Source organism: Crinia signifera, chromosome 5 (assembly GCF_055691185.1).
Source record: "Crinia signifera chromosome 5, ASM5569118v1, whole genome shotgun sequence".
Taxonomy (NCBI): domain Eukaryota; kingdom Metazoa; phylum Chordata; class Amphibia; order Anura; family Myobatrachidae; genus Crinia; species Crinia signifera.
Window position 1 is genome coordinate 72,891,474 of NC_139221.1, and position 17,701 is coordinate 72,909,174.

Below are 17,701 nucleotides of genomic sequence, written 5' to 3' on the forward strand. Positions count from 1 at the left end.
GACTCGCAAGGATGCGAATCACCCAGAATAACCTCCCCAGTGTACTTGCTGCAGACACAAACACCGGCATGGTTTTAAAAATGTATTGTAAATTTGACTTTTTATTGCAATCCAGAAGTAATAAAGAATACAGACCATATAATGGTAATCTCCATCTGCGGAACTGGGGGTCTGCATTTACCTTGCATTGTTATTATAAAAACAGTGTGTTTTCAATGTCATGGATTAATGGTTTCCGTTAATGATTGTTAACATGAAAAACATTACAGATATATGGGGATGTGCAGAATAACAAGGCAAACGTTCTGCTATGGTTTAATTGTTTTATTTTTAAGATTTATCATTTTCTAGAAACGATAAAGTGATGTATTTCGTAAACGCTATACAAGGACGTGCACAGTACAAACCAATAAATCAAAAGAGTCTGACGGTGGAAAAGCCCTTTAATCCGCTATTTTCTGCAGAGACCACAGCTAGTATTAGAGCCCGGCCCTGAGGACATTCCTTGGTTTTGTTTGCAGTGTTGGCGGTCCTTCTAGGTATCCGGACAATGGGCCTAATTCAGACCCGGCTGCGAATTCAAAGCATAGACAATTACGGAACGACCGCGCATGTGCACGTTGTATATACATGAGCGGTTCTTGTGATCACAGCCAGCGATGGCTACCTATCGATGACAAGTTGATTGACAGGAGGTGGCCATTTGGGGGGCGGTAACCCAGCATTTTCTGAGAGTATCCCAGAAAGCACAGGCGTTCCATGGCCGTTGGGATGGTGGGCCGTTGACGTCTCCCGGGCCTCCTTCTCCCCATGGACTTTGCAGCGCTGAGTAAGTCCTGGCTTACTCAGCGCTGCGGCAAGAGGGTAAAACCATTCGCTGGTGAATGATTCTTTTAATGGTTTTCCCCTCATGTTCAGGGCGGGGATCACACTGGCGTCTACCCGATTGCCGGGCCCCGAAAACTCGCATCCCAACGATCAGGTCTGAATTGGGCCCAATGGGTAGACAGTATCTAGGTCAACAGTCAATAGGTTGACAACGGCCTTGCAAACGGACCAGAATATTTTGTTTCCTGTGAGGCTATGGGCCCGATTTAGTCCTGATCGCTGGGCTGCGTGTTTTTGGAGCCCAGAGATCAGGTAAACGCTGCCCTGCCGTCTGCACTCTCCCGGCCCATGTGCGAGGCTGTAAATGCGAATGCAGCCGTGCATATGAGAGAAAAACTATTCAAAATCATTCACCGTCCAATGGTTTTCCCCTCTGGATGCCGTACTGAGTAAGCCAGGACTTACTCTGCGCTGTGTTGGCCATGGTGAGAAGACGGCCGCTGATGATGTCAGCAGCCCTCCCAACTGCCAGGGAACGGCTACGTTTTCTGCAACACTCCCAGAAAATGCACGGTTACTGCCACCAAATGCCATACACCCTGCGAGCAGCCATCACTGGCTGACTTCGCACGGACGGCTCATGTGCGCATGTGTGATCATCTGTGTGCAGCACATTCGCAGCCGTGCGATCGAGTCTGATTCGAGCCCTATGTGGCTGACACATAACGTGTGAGTTATAGCCACATATTGTGTATGCTCGCAATGTAAATTGCTAGACTGAATTTATATACAGATGCATGGTGTATTTTGCTTGCCAACCATATTGTATGTATAAGGTGCACGCAGGAAATTATCTATTGCTGATCACTGTTCTCTTGTTGCAGGAAAACACAGCACAAATTTTGTGAGCCGGTACGACCCGCGGTTTAACAGCTGGATACAGCTTCCGCCTATGCAGGAAAGGTAGGTGTGTGCTTCCCTGTCATGCACCATTGGTTTCCTTCATACATCTCAGTATTTATGGCAACCAGAATGCAGGAGACAAGAACATCTATTCGGATTAGCCTACTAAATGCAGCAAATCATTTCTGCCTCAACCTGCATTCAAATAAAATCACAATTGTAACGTAACAAAAAATGTGTATTTGAATCAAAATAAAAGTTTAGCTGCCCAATTTTATTATGAAATAGAGATTGAGCCTGGCCACATGGCGTATTACCTAAATATCCAGGATACGGTCACAAGGTCTACAAGCATTAAGTCGGTGCCACTAGGTCAACATCCATGATGGTCGACATGGGGTTTAGTCGACAGGGTCATTAGGTTGACACAAGCATTAGGTTGAAATGGGGAATGTTGACAGTCAAAAGGTTGACATGGGGTTTTTCTAGCCGACATGTGACGACAGGCGATATATCATGCCCTACCATCCACTAGGGTGTGGTGGGAGAATAAAATGTGGTGCACTTTTTTAGTGTCCTTGTCAACTGTGTCGACATTGGAATAAAAAAGTGAAAATCGCATGTCGACCTTCCCAATGTCGACCTAATGCTTGTGCCGACCTAATGACCCTGTTGACCCAACCCCATGTTGACCTTCAGTCATGTTAACCTCCCTGCAAAAGAGAGGGGAGGGGGGAAGGGAGAGGCCGAGGGCACTGGGCTATAATGACGGAGGGTGAGAAGGCATACCCCAATCAATGTAATGAAGTATAAATTATATAATAAACTTGTGGAGGTGCTCCCAGGGAGTGGGGTAATTGTAGTCAAAAAGTTTAGATATCCAAGAGAGGATATCAGAAAAAGACTCCCGGGTGGGGCACAGCCTTCTAATGAAAATGGATTACTGTTAATACAAACTTTATTTGTTAAAACATGACCCTAATATGGGGTCAAGCGAAGACAAAAGACAAACAGATAACACTGATGGACAATGTATATGAGAAAGTAGTGAAATATTATTTCAAAGTATATCTGTCTGGGGATTCGATGGAAGAAATTCTCCAATCAATAGCAGTATGTACATATACTCATATGGAATCCTAAAAGACAGTAAAAAACCTCAAATACCAATATATATTGGGAATGAATGTCAAAAATAACTTAATTCAGTTAGTAGCCACAGGAAACACGGCTACTAACTGAATTAAGTTATTTTTGACATTCATTCCCAATATATATTGGTATTTGAGGTTTTTTACTGTCTTTTAGGATTCCATATGAGTATATGTACATACTGCTATTGATTGGAGAATTTCTTCCATCGAATCCCCAGACAGATATACTTTGAAATAATATTTCACTACTTTCTCATATACATTGTCCATCAGTGTTATCTGTTTGTCTTTGTCTTTTGTCTTCGCTTGACCCCATATTAGGGTCATGTTTTAACAAATAAAGTTTGTATTAACAGTAATCCATTTTCATTAGAAGGCTGTGCCCCACCCGGGAGTCTTTTTCTGATATCCTCTCTTGGATATCTAAACTTTTTGACTAATGTTAACCTCCCTCTCAGCTCCCTGGTAACCATCTCACTGGTAACCACCTCACACTCCAACATCAAGACTTCCTGGCTGCTCCCAACCAGTGGATCTCCCTAGACTGCCTGACCAAACTCTCCACCTCACCTCACCTATATAATGACGCTTGATAAGCCTCCTAACACTCATCCCACCTACACTTGTCTCAATGATTCCGATCTCGTCATTCTGTGTATTCTTTCTAAATGTAAATTTGCTGCATCATTTGTGTGATATGCAGATGCCCTGTACTGTATAATAACGCCCTCTCCTGATGCACAGTTGTTCTAACACAACTTGTGGGATCATGTGCATAATCATTTAGTGTATTCTGCAGAATGATAGGTACACTTGTGATAATAAGAAGAAATATCTTTGCTTACTCTCCCAGATTGCCTATGAGGATGAATTTCATAGGGAGTATTCCACCACTCCATTAAGACAAAGAGTTTGATTCGGAGATGTATGTAAACCATTATGAACATCTCTGATGTTTGGGGTCTGCACTTGTGCAGGACTAGTCCTGCATGATCCCTCTGTGGGGGGCAGATGTATTAAGCCTGGTGAAGTGATAAAGTGGAAGGTGATAATGAACCAGCCAGTCAACTTCATATTCCTGTAACTTGACAGAAGCTGATTGTCTGGTACATTTTCACCTTCCACTTTATCACAATTTTATCACTTCACAGGCTTAATACAGCTGACCCTAAAGGTGGCCATACACTTTTGAGGGGGGCCCGCACTGCGCACATGGCACTCATTGTTTAATACTTACCTCTCCAGGGTTCTGCGATGAAGGCAGTAGCGCTGCCAGAATCACCGGAAAAAGGGCCACAGCACCATTTTTTTGTAGTTCCATGCATGTGCAGTAGAGTCTGAGCCCACTAGAGCTCAGACTCTACTGCACTGTGCACTAGATTGGTGGTAGCAGTGGCCGGGAGAGAGGGGGGGGGGCGTGCGGAGGAGGCTGCACACAGGCAGCTTCTGGCTGCGTCTAAATATGCAGCATCCATACTAATTGCATCCATCTCTGAATCAGACCCAAAGTTAAGCCCTGGTAAGGCTGCACATTAATGTAATTTGTGTAATCGGACCATTGAACAGCTACGACCTAGAGAAAAAGATATGATAGATAGATAGATAGATAGATAGATAGATACATACATACATACATACATACATACATACATACATAGGGTGGTAGATATGTAATAAAATGGTAAATATGAAGTGGACAGACAGGCATTAAAGTTGTGTTCTTCAAAGATTAACTAGAAGGAAAGAAATAATTGAAGGATTTTGATGATCTGCTTCTTTTAGTAAATTGGAAACAATGACCCTTGAAGGACCATAAGGATAGTGAATGTCAATATCATTTATAATTGTTAGGATGTCTTCTTTATCTTTTCATTTGTCATTTAAATGTTGGCAAATCCTTTCCAAAGAAGAAATTATACCTAAGCCATCAAAACAATTCAGGCTTCTAGTTAGTTGCATTCAGTGTGTTGGCATCACAGCACATTTACACATGACAGTGCACCAGGGACAAATACACAACGTGTGCTGCTGCTGAGAGGTACTGTACAATGCTTACTGGTATGTTTCATGTATGTTCTGCAGGAGGGCCAGTTTTTATGCATGTCGTCTGGATAAGCATCTCTATGTAATTGGGGGAAGAAATGAAACCGGTTACTTGTCAAGCGTGGAATGCTACAACCTTGAGACAAATGAGTGGTGCTATGTGTCCTCATTACCACAACCGCTGGCAGCTCATGCAGGAGCCGTGCACAATGGGAAGATTTACACATCAGGTAGGAAGTCTGCTCGAAGAAAAGTGTGAAGTTCCGGGGGTGAAAATCTAAATCACAATTACTGTAAAACACAATTATTTAGCAAAAGCATCACATTGATAGAGGTATTGGTCTGCTCATGTCTTTGTGAAATTACAGTAGGCCATGTCCATGTATATACTGTAAGCTTCCCAGACCTCTGCTGTCTCCACCCTGTACCATAGAGTAGAGTAGAATACTTATGACGGTGACTTGGCATTTTAGCCTTTGTTAGAAACAATCATGGTAGCCTCCGCTCCGTGGTTTTCGCAGCCAGTGAAAGGTCAAAGTGCAATGCTCTAGCTGGGCATATGGTTGGTTGATGAGGAAAGAATATAGGACAGGGTACTGCCATCTACAAATTCTTTGTTGCTTCATAAAGCCCATCCTCATACAGATACAGGGGGTAATTCTGGTTGATTCACAAGGCTGCAAATTCTTAACCTTGCGAGTCCACCAAACCCCGCCTTGCAAATCGCGAACATGCAGCGTTCTTATGGGAACCCCCATGAAATGCTGGGCTTCCCATTTGCTAATGGGCCGCACGCCCATCTCCGCCCCGCAGAAATGCGCATGTTCAGTACAACAACATCGTTCCACGTGCGAATGCAGCCCTACTGCGAATCAAAAAGAATAACCCCCTAAGTATATGAAGGCAGCACTTTGGATAACTTTACAGAAGCTGAGTAAAGTTCTTTGATATAAAATGCCAAAACTCTCCTGCTATTAAACCTCTAGCAACCACAATACACTGCAAACATATCCATGTGTTATGACACATAACAGAGAGCCTTTTGGGGATCCAAGTGTGTGTTTGCAAACAGTGTAAGAAAAGTGCGTAATTTTTGTGTAACAAATAATTGATGTAAGACTATTGTTGATAGTAAACGTTCCGTCCGCAGGTGGTGTTCATAATGGGGAGTACGTCCAGTGGCTGTATTGCTATGATCCAGTCATGGACGTTTGGGCTCGGAAGCAGGATATGAACACTAAGAGAGCAATCCATGCCTTAGCCGTAATGAATGATCGTCTATATGCAATTGGCGGAAACCATTTAAAAGGTCAGTTTAACATATTTTATTTATAATAGCGTCTGTTTTACTGTGGATGAAAAGGCCGTCTATTCTAATACTCGGGAGAGCTGCCGCCTGTCTTTTGTTTTGGTTATTGAAGTGTTTTACACGTAATTTTTACTATTATCAAGTTAAAGTGTTTTAAGCTCTTTCTTTATGTTATATTGTTTATAAAATGATCTTATTTTGAAACGAGCCTGCTGTCTTTTTAGCTGAGTTGTACTGTGCATGCTCCACTGCGAATACGCAGCAATTCATTTGCATGCAACATTGAACCAGGCCCTAATTTAGGAACTGCAAATTGCCAGTTCCTAAATGTTAATTTATGGATTCATATGTTGAAAAACATGATAAAAACATAACCGAGTGTGCACTGTGCATTGTCTTAGGATGTAACGACAAACTTAGGCCCCTCTTCTGGTTCATTTGCAGCGGCCGCGAATTCGCACGGGGCCCGATGTTTTGTGCATGCGCAGCAGCATTTCTGTGCATGTGTCTATGCTGGGTGCGTGCGAACTCAGCGAAAAGTCTGTTCCCCGGGTGCATGCACCCAGCCTTGCGAGCAGGGGGTGGAGAGGGGACTGGGGTGCCGGGCTGGGCTGTTAGCATATGTGAACGCCCAGGCCCATATGCATGCGCCTTCACCATCATTCGATGGTCGGCGACCATCAAAAGATGGGGGAAGTTCCCACTGGCATGCGAATGGAAGTTCATGTAAAACATCCATTCGCAAGCCTTATGAACGTATCTCGCTTGCGAATGGGTGGCACCGGCTAACCGTTCGAAAGGCGGGGTTAGGGTGACTGACAGCATTGTAAAACTCCAAAATGACAATGGGCCAGAAGCAACAAGTTTCAAAAAGTGATAAAGTGGAGAGTGATAAACTACCAGCCAACCCGCTCCTATCATGTTACAGACCGGGTTTGAAAAAGGACAGTTATGGACTGATTGGCTGGAAGTTTATCACTCTCCACTTTATCACTTTTTGAAACTTTGTGCATCTGGCCCCATTAGTCAAAAGTAATTCAATTAGGAATAAATATTCATTCCTTAATCTACTGGTGATTCCAGGGTCTGTCATAAGAACTTTTCAATCTGTTAATGTTTAGGATTCTCCCATTTGGATGTCATGCTTGTGGAGTGCTATGACCCAAAAGGAGACCAGTGGAACATCCTCCAGACACCAATCCTGGAAGGACGCAGTGGCCCAGGATGTGCTGTACTAGATGACCGGTTTTATCTTGTTGGGGGCTACAGCTGGAGCATGGTAGGTATCTGAGCCCTAGCATTGGAAAGTAGATAACATCTGTTTTGTCTCATAAATAAAATATAATATCATCACGGAACAGCAGAATATATGGAGTTTCTACTCTATTGAACCCCTATTAAACACTTCGCTGCTGAAGCATTTCTCACCCCTGTGCTGACCCTATTTTAGCATTTTTTTGCTGGCCACATTGCGACATCAATGTCAGCAATTTGATTCCCCACCCGAATTATACCTTGTTTTTTTTTTGTTTTTTTTTAAGACATTCCTGTACCTGTAGTTTGCTTATTCCTTCTGACAAAGTCAATATATCCAGAATTACTAATAAAGTATTTTATTTAGTTGTAATTCCAAAACTTCTATCAAATGTGTGTGGGGCTTTTTTTTTTTTATCTTTATAAATCCTTTGTGGTTCTTGCTCTGGCAAATTCACCTATCCAAACCAGCAAAGAGCAGGATTCTAATAGATTTATACACAGGGAGAGTCCCATGTATAGCACAAAGACTGTGGCAGAGTCTGTACCAACTCCTGGGTGGCATCATCTTTCCAAATATATCACTACAAAGATGGCACTGACAAGGTGGAAACGGGGGTGTATAGCCACCGCAGTGCCAGGTGTATGCTGGGTGGAGTGAGGCCGCTCAGACCACGCAGCCGTGAACTTATTTATAATACAGTTTTGTACTGAATGAAATGAAGGCATTAAGAGAGGGGGCATTGGTGACCTAGGCTTGTTGTAGAGCCCTGGACCAGCTGCTGAGGGGAAAATGTGCATCATAATATTTTTAAGGGTTTCTTAGGGGTGTGGCCATGTCTCCCCAGTATACAGAAGCTGCTGATCTATCAGTAGCCCTGAATACAATGGGTGAAATTTAATAGGATGAGAGATTCTGAAAGTGAGATATTTGCTAAGAAATCTCCAATTTTTTTAAAGTGCCAATCATTTAAACTGCAAAATCAACCTGCTTCTGTAGTGTTTGACATCTGGGGTGAGGTATAATAGGATGAGAGATTCAGAAAGTGAGAGATTTGGTAAGAAATCTCCAGGGTTTTTTTAAAGCGGCAATCATTTACACTGCAAATTCAAACTGGTTTTCAGTGTAAATGATTGCCGCTTTAAAAAAACCTGGAGATTTCACACCAAATCTCTCACTTTTTGAATCTCACATCCCATTAAATATCACCCCCTGTGATCAATAACTACTAATCTTTGGAAAGGGGGGGGGGTGCCTCTTTCAAAGGAATGGTTTTTATACTCTATAGGGAGCAGGATGGGGAGATCTGGGCATTACAACAAGCCTCCTTCATCCCTCATTTTCTGTAGTGTAGGGTTTTATTGTCTGGGAATTATATGTCATCACCAAGCAGTAACCAATAGGGGATCACAGCATTTGTAAGGTAGAACTCCCCAATTTAAAACAAGGGTACAGTGTGCATGAGTTAACCATTCTCGTGCTTTTTAAATGTTTTTCATTGAATAGGGTGTTATTGTGTAATGGTCACACATGGTCATTTCTAAGGGTCCATTGTATGAATATGGGACTGTAGATGCCAGATTTGGAGAACATACACTTTTAATGACCTTTACCCATACTCTAGCTCAGGGACAGACTGGAGCTGCTTGGTCATGTCATTTGAAAATGATTACATACGTGTGCAAAATGTCTGCACTAAGAACATTAACATGAAAAAGATTCCCATGCATGACAGTTACCATTCATGCTCTGTGATGTCACTGGCTCCTAGAGAAATGATTGGCTGCATTCCCATTGGCATTAGTTCAGCCACTGATATGACTGACCCCTGTGTACATATTATAGGTTGATTCATGAAATAATCATCATATTTAAGAAATGTCTTTTCACTGTAGCCTAATTTATACATTGGGTGCCTGTAGAGATACATGAAAACACGTGCATTATTTTGCATTTATATATATATTTTCAGCATTCATGATTTTGAGGAACGTGCAGGCACCACAGAAATATATGCAATTACTGGACAGAAAAAAGGATTATTGCATATGTTATCAAATGTTACTATTCTCCATACTTGGAGTTTTATGTATTAAAAAGATAACAGATATAAATGTGTAAAACAAAATAAAGTGTAAAATGTGCACTTTTTATATAACCCAAGGAACTTGCTGTATATGTAGTGTGTGCGGCATATCGTCTAGGTTTTGGCAATGGAAAGTTGTGGAAGCAGGACTAATTAATTAGTGCTTTCTCTACAAACGTCCTCTTAAATCACTAATCCCACTTAGGGGGATATTCAATTGGTCGTGAAATCGCAGTCATTTTCCACAAGTACACTTTTTGCAATGATCTAACTAGCCGAAAAAATGTCACTAAGTGAACACCCACATTAGGGGAGAAATGTAATAGGATGAGAGATTCAGAAAGTGAGAGATTTGGTAATGAATCTCCAGGTTTTTTAAAGCGGCATTTACAAAATCAAACTGGTTTTGCAGTGTAAATGATTGCCGCTTTAAAAAACCCCTGGAGATTTCTTACCAAACCTCTCACTTTCTGAATCTCTCATCCTATTACATTTCACCCTAGGTGTCAATTTAATAAAGCTTCTAAACATGAAAAGAGGTGATGTTGCCCATAGCAACCAATCAGGTTATGTCTATTGTTTTCTAGGATAAAATATAGAAATGATAGAAAGATTCTCATTGGTTGCTATGGGCAACATCACTTTTTTACATTAGTAATTTTACACCTTACGGTATTTACTACTCTAGTTTCCCAAGAACTGTTATCTTCCTTTCTATCGCTGCATGTTTTATATATATGTGTGTGTGTGTGTGTCTCTAATGTCCGTGAGTATCCGAAACACTGCCATCTGCTGGTCTCTTTCTTACACATGTACAAACACATGCAAAACACAGACGGAGGCAGACTAGCTTTCGAAGCTTTCACGAGAGCGGCGGCTGTGAAACAGTGGTGTACCTAGAAATTTTGCTCCCCCCCCTGCCAAAAAACTATTTGTCTTTACACCTGTCTTTAGAACCACTGCTTTAAAGACAGATATTGGAGGTAGGAGCTGATTGGAACTGGGGGCGGGGTGTACAGTTTGTGTGCTAAAAACGGTCACAGCTCAAAGTGAAAATAAAAACTGTCACAGCTCAAAGTACATTGCAGAAGCCGTAATTTTCATTGTAAGGTTTTTTTAAAGAATCTTTTGGTACTTATGAGTTATCCGGGCGTCCGATTTTTAAATCGGGTCGGATCGGGACATCGCATCGCATCGCATGCGACCATCGGATGCGATGCGATGCGATGCGATGACCCGATTTTTCCATAGGAATCAATGTTAAAATGGACTGAGTCCATTTTAACATGGAATTCAATGGGAAAAAGGGTCCTTTTCATACCCCTACTATCCAAGTGGGCATGGAGTTGGATATAAACCTGTGGCGAGCGTAGCGAGCCACCGAGCCCGAAGCGTGGCGAGTGTAGCGAGCCCCGCGAGGGGACACAGAATACCGTCCCCTCGCGGGGCTCGCTTCGCTCGCCACGCTTCGGGCTCGGTGGCTCGCTACGCTCGCCACAGGTTTATATCCAACTCCATGCCCACTTGGATAGTAGGGGTATGAAAAGGACCCCTTTTTCCATAGGAATCATTTTAACATTGATTCCTATGGAAAAATCGGGTCATCGCATCCGATGGTCGCATGCGATGCGATGCGATATCGCATCGCATCGCATCTGATTGTATGCCTTAACTTAAGGCATACAATCAAAAAATCGGCAGCCCGGATAACTCACAAGTACCAATCTTTTAAACACCAGGAATAAACTTTCTAAGCAATTAGTTTTGTGTGGACACACTGACCAAAGTCATTTTTGTGTGAGCTATACCAGTTTTTGGCAAATCATCAGTTCTTAGTAAACTCCAAAATGTTTGACTCTACTGTGTGTTGTCCACAGATGGACTTCAAAGGCTTTTCTGCGACTGCTTAGATGCAGACCCCACATTTCATGTCATCATGTTCACAATGGAAAATAAACGAATTCTAACAATTTATTTTATGTTTTTAGGGAGCTTACAAGTCATCAACTATTTGCTACAGTCCGGATAAGGCCAGCTGGACGGAACTGGAAGGAGACGTGGCTGAGCCCCTTGCTGGACCAGCTTGTGCCACTGTCATACTACCAGCCTGTGTCCCGTACAACAAATAGAGGCTGCACAGTGGAGAACATTGTAACATTACAGAGACTTCATTGTTGGGGAATAACTTTCTTGCTTTAAGAGGATGAACAAGCAGGAGTGAAATGTAAAGGTCTTAAAGATTAATCAGCACCAGAACTTGCCAATATGCTGGCGGAGATACGGAATTAGCTAGTCATTTACAAAACAGGGAGATTTATAATACAGCAATGGGCACAGTTATTTGCTGCACTGGTGTAATATAATACAACAAAAGACGTTTAACGCATTGTGCCCTAGAGTGGGCATTATCCTGTTTGTGACAATTCTTTTACACATGGGATCGCAGTACTTAATTATATGTTATTACACTGTAGGTGTTTATTTACATTATAATGATGCATCTGTTCCGACCACTGGTACCCAACCAGCACACTTTCAGATATAAGTGTCAACAATATAATCCCCAGTAACCAGACCTCTAGGTGATTCTCTGACTTTTTATAAATCGGTTTCCTTGTTAGTTTCTGAATGTAACGGCAAGAAAGAATAATTGTCCATATGTACAATAAATTCAGAGGGAATTTGGCACGAGGTGAGCTGCGGCTATAATTATACAGGCAGTTGGCAATTACAAGCACCTATGAACTAGAAATAACATGTAAATTGATTTTTACATGGAGTATTTTATGAGTATCTTTATATGGTCTTTAAATGCAGGATACTGTAACATTGTTCCCTGTTACAAGGAAATAAGGCCAAGTTGAAATACAGTATTGAGCCAATCCACTGGCTAATAATCAGTTACTTTGTTTTGTATTGTGTTTTGAAGACGTTGCATTACTTTCTGATTAATGGCAAACATTTGCATTAAATGGAAATGTTCTAACATTCAGACAGGGAAATGTTGTGCTCTATCAGAGAGAGTGCGTCCCCACTGTACTATGGGGTCTGACGCTGGACAGTTTGGAGCATGGTTCGGGCACACTAAAGGGACAGCTCTTTTTTTTTTTTTTTTTACTATTGAGACATATAATAACTTCTAGCTCATATTTTAAACCAAAAATAAGTGAAAATTTTTGTTGCTGAAGAAGAAAATTCATAGCATGAAGGTCATATATAAAGTACAAAATGATCACTGGGTGGAGCAATATAAGCGCCGCGAGCTTCAGTTTGTGCGTATACACCTAGATTTACATAAAGCACATGGCAGGTTGCACAGGCCAAGGGCAGCACTAATTGAAACCATAAGTAAGGCTAAAACAAAGAGAATATTATTAAACTAAAATAGGAAAAGATATAAATATATATAAAAAATATACCGTCCTTTGTAATTACTCCAGGTTGCTTTGCTTCCCTGCACACTCACACATCTAGGAACTCACACCTCTACTGTGCAGAGTAAGCGTGGAACGTGGAACCACACATGCAGTGACAGATGAGAACCTGACATTGTGCACAGTATGTGCATGACCTGTGTGAAATGATACCTTTCTCATAGAGATCGATTTGTGGCACATAAAATAGGTAGCAGAGAGCTGCATACAGTGATATTTATGAGAATACTGAATGATTATTATTACTTACATATTACAATCTGATATGGAATGACAAAACCCAGATAAGGATATTAAAGTGTTAGTAAGTCTTAGTAATGAGTGTAGTATACTATGTCAACATTCAGAATATCAACATGGTCTGCATGCCCTAAATGCAGCCTGTCCGTATCTATAGCCTAACGATAGCATAACCATAACTTTTCTCTAACTTATACTTGTCTACCCTCCGGAATCTGCAGGAGGCTCACCAATTTTGGGGTAGTTCTCCACATACCAGGAAAAGTAGGCGGCTCTCCCTGCTTCCAAGTGAAGTTGGCAGGATTTTATATTAATCACCACCAATCACAGAAGCCGCTGGAAGGGGCATGGCTGAATGACAGGATGGGGTCATTTAGCTCTGCCCCTTATCACTGACCTATGCATCACAGGGTTTCTTTATGTTGGTGGTGTGGCCTAATGACAAGAGGAGACTTACAAAGTTGGTACGTATGCCCTAACTGTGGCCTAACCATATTCTAACCTAACCGCAACCTGACCATAACTGTAGCCTTACCATAGTCTAACCCTAACCGCAACCTGACCATAACTGCAGCCTTACCATAGTCCAGGGGTCCTCAAACTATTTTGTCCTGGGACCACATCAGACAATATAAAATGTTTACAGGACCCCAGCAAGTTACTGCAGAAGGTCATCACATCACATGTGTAGTCAGCAGACAGCACATATACGACGACAGTATTGTGGAGGCACAAAATGATGTGAGGAGTCTGAAATAACAGACAATTCAACAGATGTTTTAGGCTGACTGAGATTGGAAAAGTCATCAGCCTGATGGTCAGCAACATGGAGTTGCTACCCCATACTGAGGAGGTTGGGACCCACTTTGGGGTCAGGACCCACAGTTTGAGAACCGCTGCCATAGTCTAACCCTAACCGCAACCTGACCATAACTGTAGACTTATCATAGTCTAACCCTAAAGGCAACCTGCTCATAACTGTAGCCTTATCATAGTCTAACCCTCACTGCAGCTTAACCTAACTGTAGTCTAACCATAGCATAACCTTAACCACAGCCTAACTCCAACTACCACTAAACCCTGACCCTAATATGCTCATAATGTACACATGCTTTATGTCAACATTGTATCCCGCAACAGTGTATCCTGCATTTAGTATGTATAAATGCATGTGATATTCAGCATTGTCATGAGTTCCTGACTTGCTGGAAGCTAGAACATGGTGCTGATCAACCAAGTTTCTGATTCCTTGTTCACTTTCTGACTTATTCCCTCTGACTTTCATCTAAGACAATGATCTATGGGCATCAGTTCTTGATGTACTACATTTCCATATGTGCATAAAAGTGCAAAAGGTCTTTTCTTTTACAATTATAGACTATAATCAGTTTTGCCTACAGGGTTATACAGGCACACACATTTTACAGGTTGAAGTAAAAATATAATTTAATAGGCAGACAACCATGAAGTATTAATAGGTTCAACATCAGGATGTAATCTGAATGTCAGCTGTGCAGTCTGCTGAATCAACCTCTGTGTTCCTGTTACTCTTCTGTGCGCTGTGAGGATCTGATCATGAATTATTTTAAGGACACAGGTTCAGCGCAAGATCAACCAATCACTTACGTGTAGAAAAGTCTTTCAGAACGACCTATAGCTAGTCCATATCTGCCTCACTACCGTTGATTCAGTGCCCTAGTTTTACTTTAGTTGTCCACTCGTAATATTATATCATTCCACACCCAGTCATGTACTCCGTACTGATGCTGCTACACTTCAGAGTTCTATTCCGGGACATAATTACAATTGGCACAAAATAATGTGAATAAATCTCAGTGTGCAGGTACATAAGACACGCTTGTTGATCATTTTGTAAATTATGTACTTTCATACAATTTAACACTTAGTTGATTTTGAATGATACATTATAGTTATTTACCCATGTGCTTTTTACCATTCTATTCTGCCATTATCATATAAGGATAGACCTACAAATAATGGCACGGTATGCTGGCAGCTGAGAGGTATGTCGGGCCCTGGTAAAATTTTGTGGGCATGGCCTAATTACGGGAGGCGTGGGCACCTCACATGAATAGGCCATGCCCCCAAAATGTTTGGGGGGAGGGGTGTGAAAAAAACACGTCAAGGGAGGGGGGGTGTTATTGTCCCCCCTCTCTCTGCAGCAGCACACACCCACAGCTGTAGGTGTGTGCTGCTGCTGCACGGTAGGGATGGAGGGGGAAGGGGGGGGGCAGACCAGGGCCCCCGGCAGGCCCTTTCAGCAAGCCTGTAATTAGTACCCGCAACAACCCCATTCCCTCGGCGGCCCTGATGGTATGGTGGATAATAAGACACAAACATTCATAGAGTATATTCTACACCAATGATGAAGAAGAATATTTAAAACACATTTACAATCAGAATCTCCTGTCCACAGGGACCTGCATTCAAAAAATAGCATTGGCCTATAAGGAACTTTTTTGCCTATTATTTATATACAACCTCTTCCCATTCCTAAATTGATAACAGATTATATAATGATAAGTACTATAGGGTTAGCAGACCTGCTGGTATCATTGATGGGTGAATAAACAGGTTCACATGGTCACCTTGTATTACCATACTACTCATACTACACTACACCCACTATAGAAGAATGGTGACAGCACTGGGGGAAATAGAGTCCACAGAACTTTTGATTTAAAAACATAACCATTTCTTGTTCTTTGTGTGTTCCAGCCATAGCTGTTTATATAAGATTGTTACCTTTATTATATAAGATAACATGGGCTTTTAGCACCTGTTCCATTGATCTCAGATAAATACTGTATGTTATCCTGGCTTGTAAATTACAGACACCAAATAATCACATTATACTGTATTTCTGGTGGGCTTGCGTTGAAGGTACGGTATAATGATTTTCTTCACCAGCGCTCTCTGTATGTATAGCTCGTGTAAAACTACACTCTATATATTCTATTGTAAGAATATCACAGCTGGAGTGGGGGGAACATGCATTCTGAAATGAACTGATTCACACTATAAAATGACTGAAGAAGGGTTTTTAGCAGTTGATGTCATTAACCGGTTTAGAGCACATTATAATATTAGCAAATAATTCTCTTTTTTTCTCCCCTTTTACTGCTGGAGTGAGGCTGCGTTACATTGCACAGCAATAACAGCCCCTTCAGATGTTTAAGAAGCCCTGAATATTTGGTGTGTTTTAAATACTCCTTATAAGGTTAATGTTAAGTGCAATCTATGTTGTTTTTGTATTAAGTGGTGATAGGGAAAAATTACTTTTTTATCCCAAGGACTCCAATTTCCTTGTAAAATAAGACATTGGGCAAGATAGATTATTATTTTTTTCCATTGGAACAAAACTGCGAAAGCAATTTACTCCGGCACAAAGTGAGGCATCTCTGCTTAGTATTAAAATTGTTGGAAGACTTGTTTCGGAACAATTTACGGCAGCTGTCACCTGACTTGTCTAATGAAATGTGCAATCTTCTGAATTCTAACTTTAAAAGGCTATTTGTTGTCCTTTGAACGGTTCCTTTTTTACCATGGTAATTTAAAGCTTTCTATCTTTCAAGAAGGCATGACCAAGGAAAGCGGTATTATTGAACAAATCATAAAAAGGATGTAAATTTTGTACAATATCAGAATGTATAAATTGAGCTTGCTTGTAGGAAGAAAACTTTAAATAAAACTTTATGTAAGAATTAAGCTGTGTTTTTCTCTTTTCTTTTTACTGTGAATATATGGGCATTGTACAGACCTGTCTACCCACAATTCCTGGGGGCAGAGACGGCCTGCAGTATTCCTATGGTCAGACTTTTCTTACCTATAAACTCAAAAGATGGATTTATGCATTAATAGATGTTTTTTTTATGTAAGCTACATATCAAAATAAAGAAAATTTGGAGTTTTGTGGCGGACATTATTTGAATTTAGAAAGTGGACAGAAATGCATGGCAACACCCCTAAAACCTAAAAAATATATTAACTAGAATTTCATGAGGTTCAATTCATTTTTTTTTCAAGTATTTCTTACCAGTTATGCACATGTGTATGATTTGGAGTTCAGGGGTTGTGTGCTGAGCCCCACTATGTCTGGTAGAAGAAAGCAAGGAGTTAGTGCACAGGGATAAATGCCACCGGGCTATTACATGCATTGTGTCTACATTCACAACATGTCTCATTTCATGTTTTCTCTTCTTCTCCGTTAATCTTATCTAAAGGCCAATGTAAAGGCGCATCAGACCTGATGGGACACAGCCCCATTCGTCAGGAATGGCTGAAATCACCCCAAATCAGATGCCTTTCATGTCCCATCTGGTCTGATGCGCGATCCCGTTCCTAAGTCAGAGGTCGGACCTGCATGCGGAGGGGAACGGGTCACATGCGATACATCACATGTGAAAGGAAGGCATGCAATGTATCGCA

General features: G+C 41.5%; 1 protein-coding gene across 4 annotated transcripts in view; it reads left to right on the plus strand.

Annotated features, from left to right (window-relative positions):
• The window catches only part of KLHL14 (kelch like family member 14), a 92,306-nt gene extending 75,325 nt beyond the window's left edge, over positions 1 to 16,981 (plus strand). For all 4 annotated transcript variants that reach the window (XM_083187458.1, XM_083187457.1, XM_083187456.1 and 1 more), the window contains 5 exons: positions 1,713 to 1,791; positions 4,968 to 5,158; positions 6,079 to 6,237; positions 7,359 to 7,516; positions 11,567 to 16,981. In XM_083187458.1, coding sequence (XP_083043584.1) covers positions 1,713 to 1,791; positions 4,968 to 5,158; positions 6,079 to 6,237; positions 7,359 to 7,516; positions 11,567 to 11,707 — 728 coding nt within the window. In that variant the 3' untranslated portion in view covers positions 11,708 to 16,981. The remainder of the gene's footprint in view (positions 1 to 1,712; positions 1,792 to 4,967; positions 5,159 to 6,078; positions 6,238 to 7,358; positions 7,517 to 11,566) is intronic.
• The last annotated feature ends 720 nt before the right edge of the window (positions 16,982 to 17,701 follow it).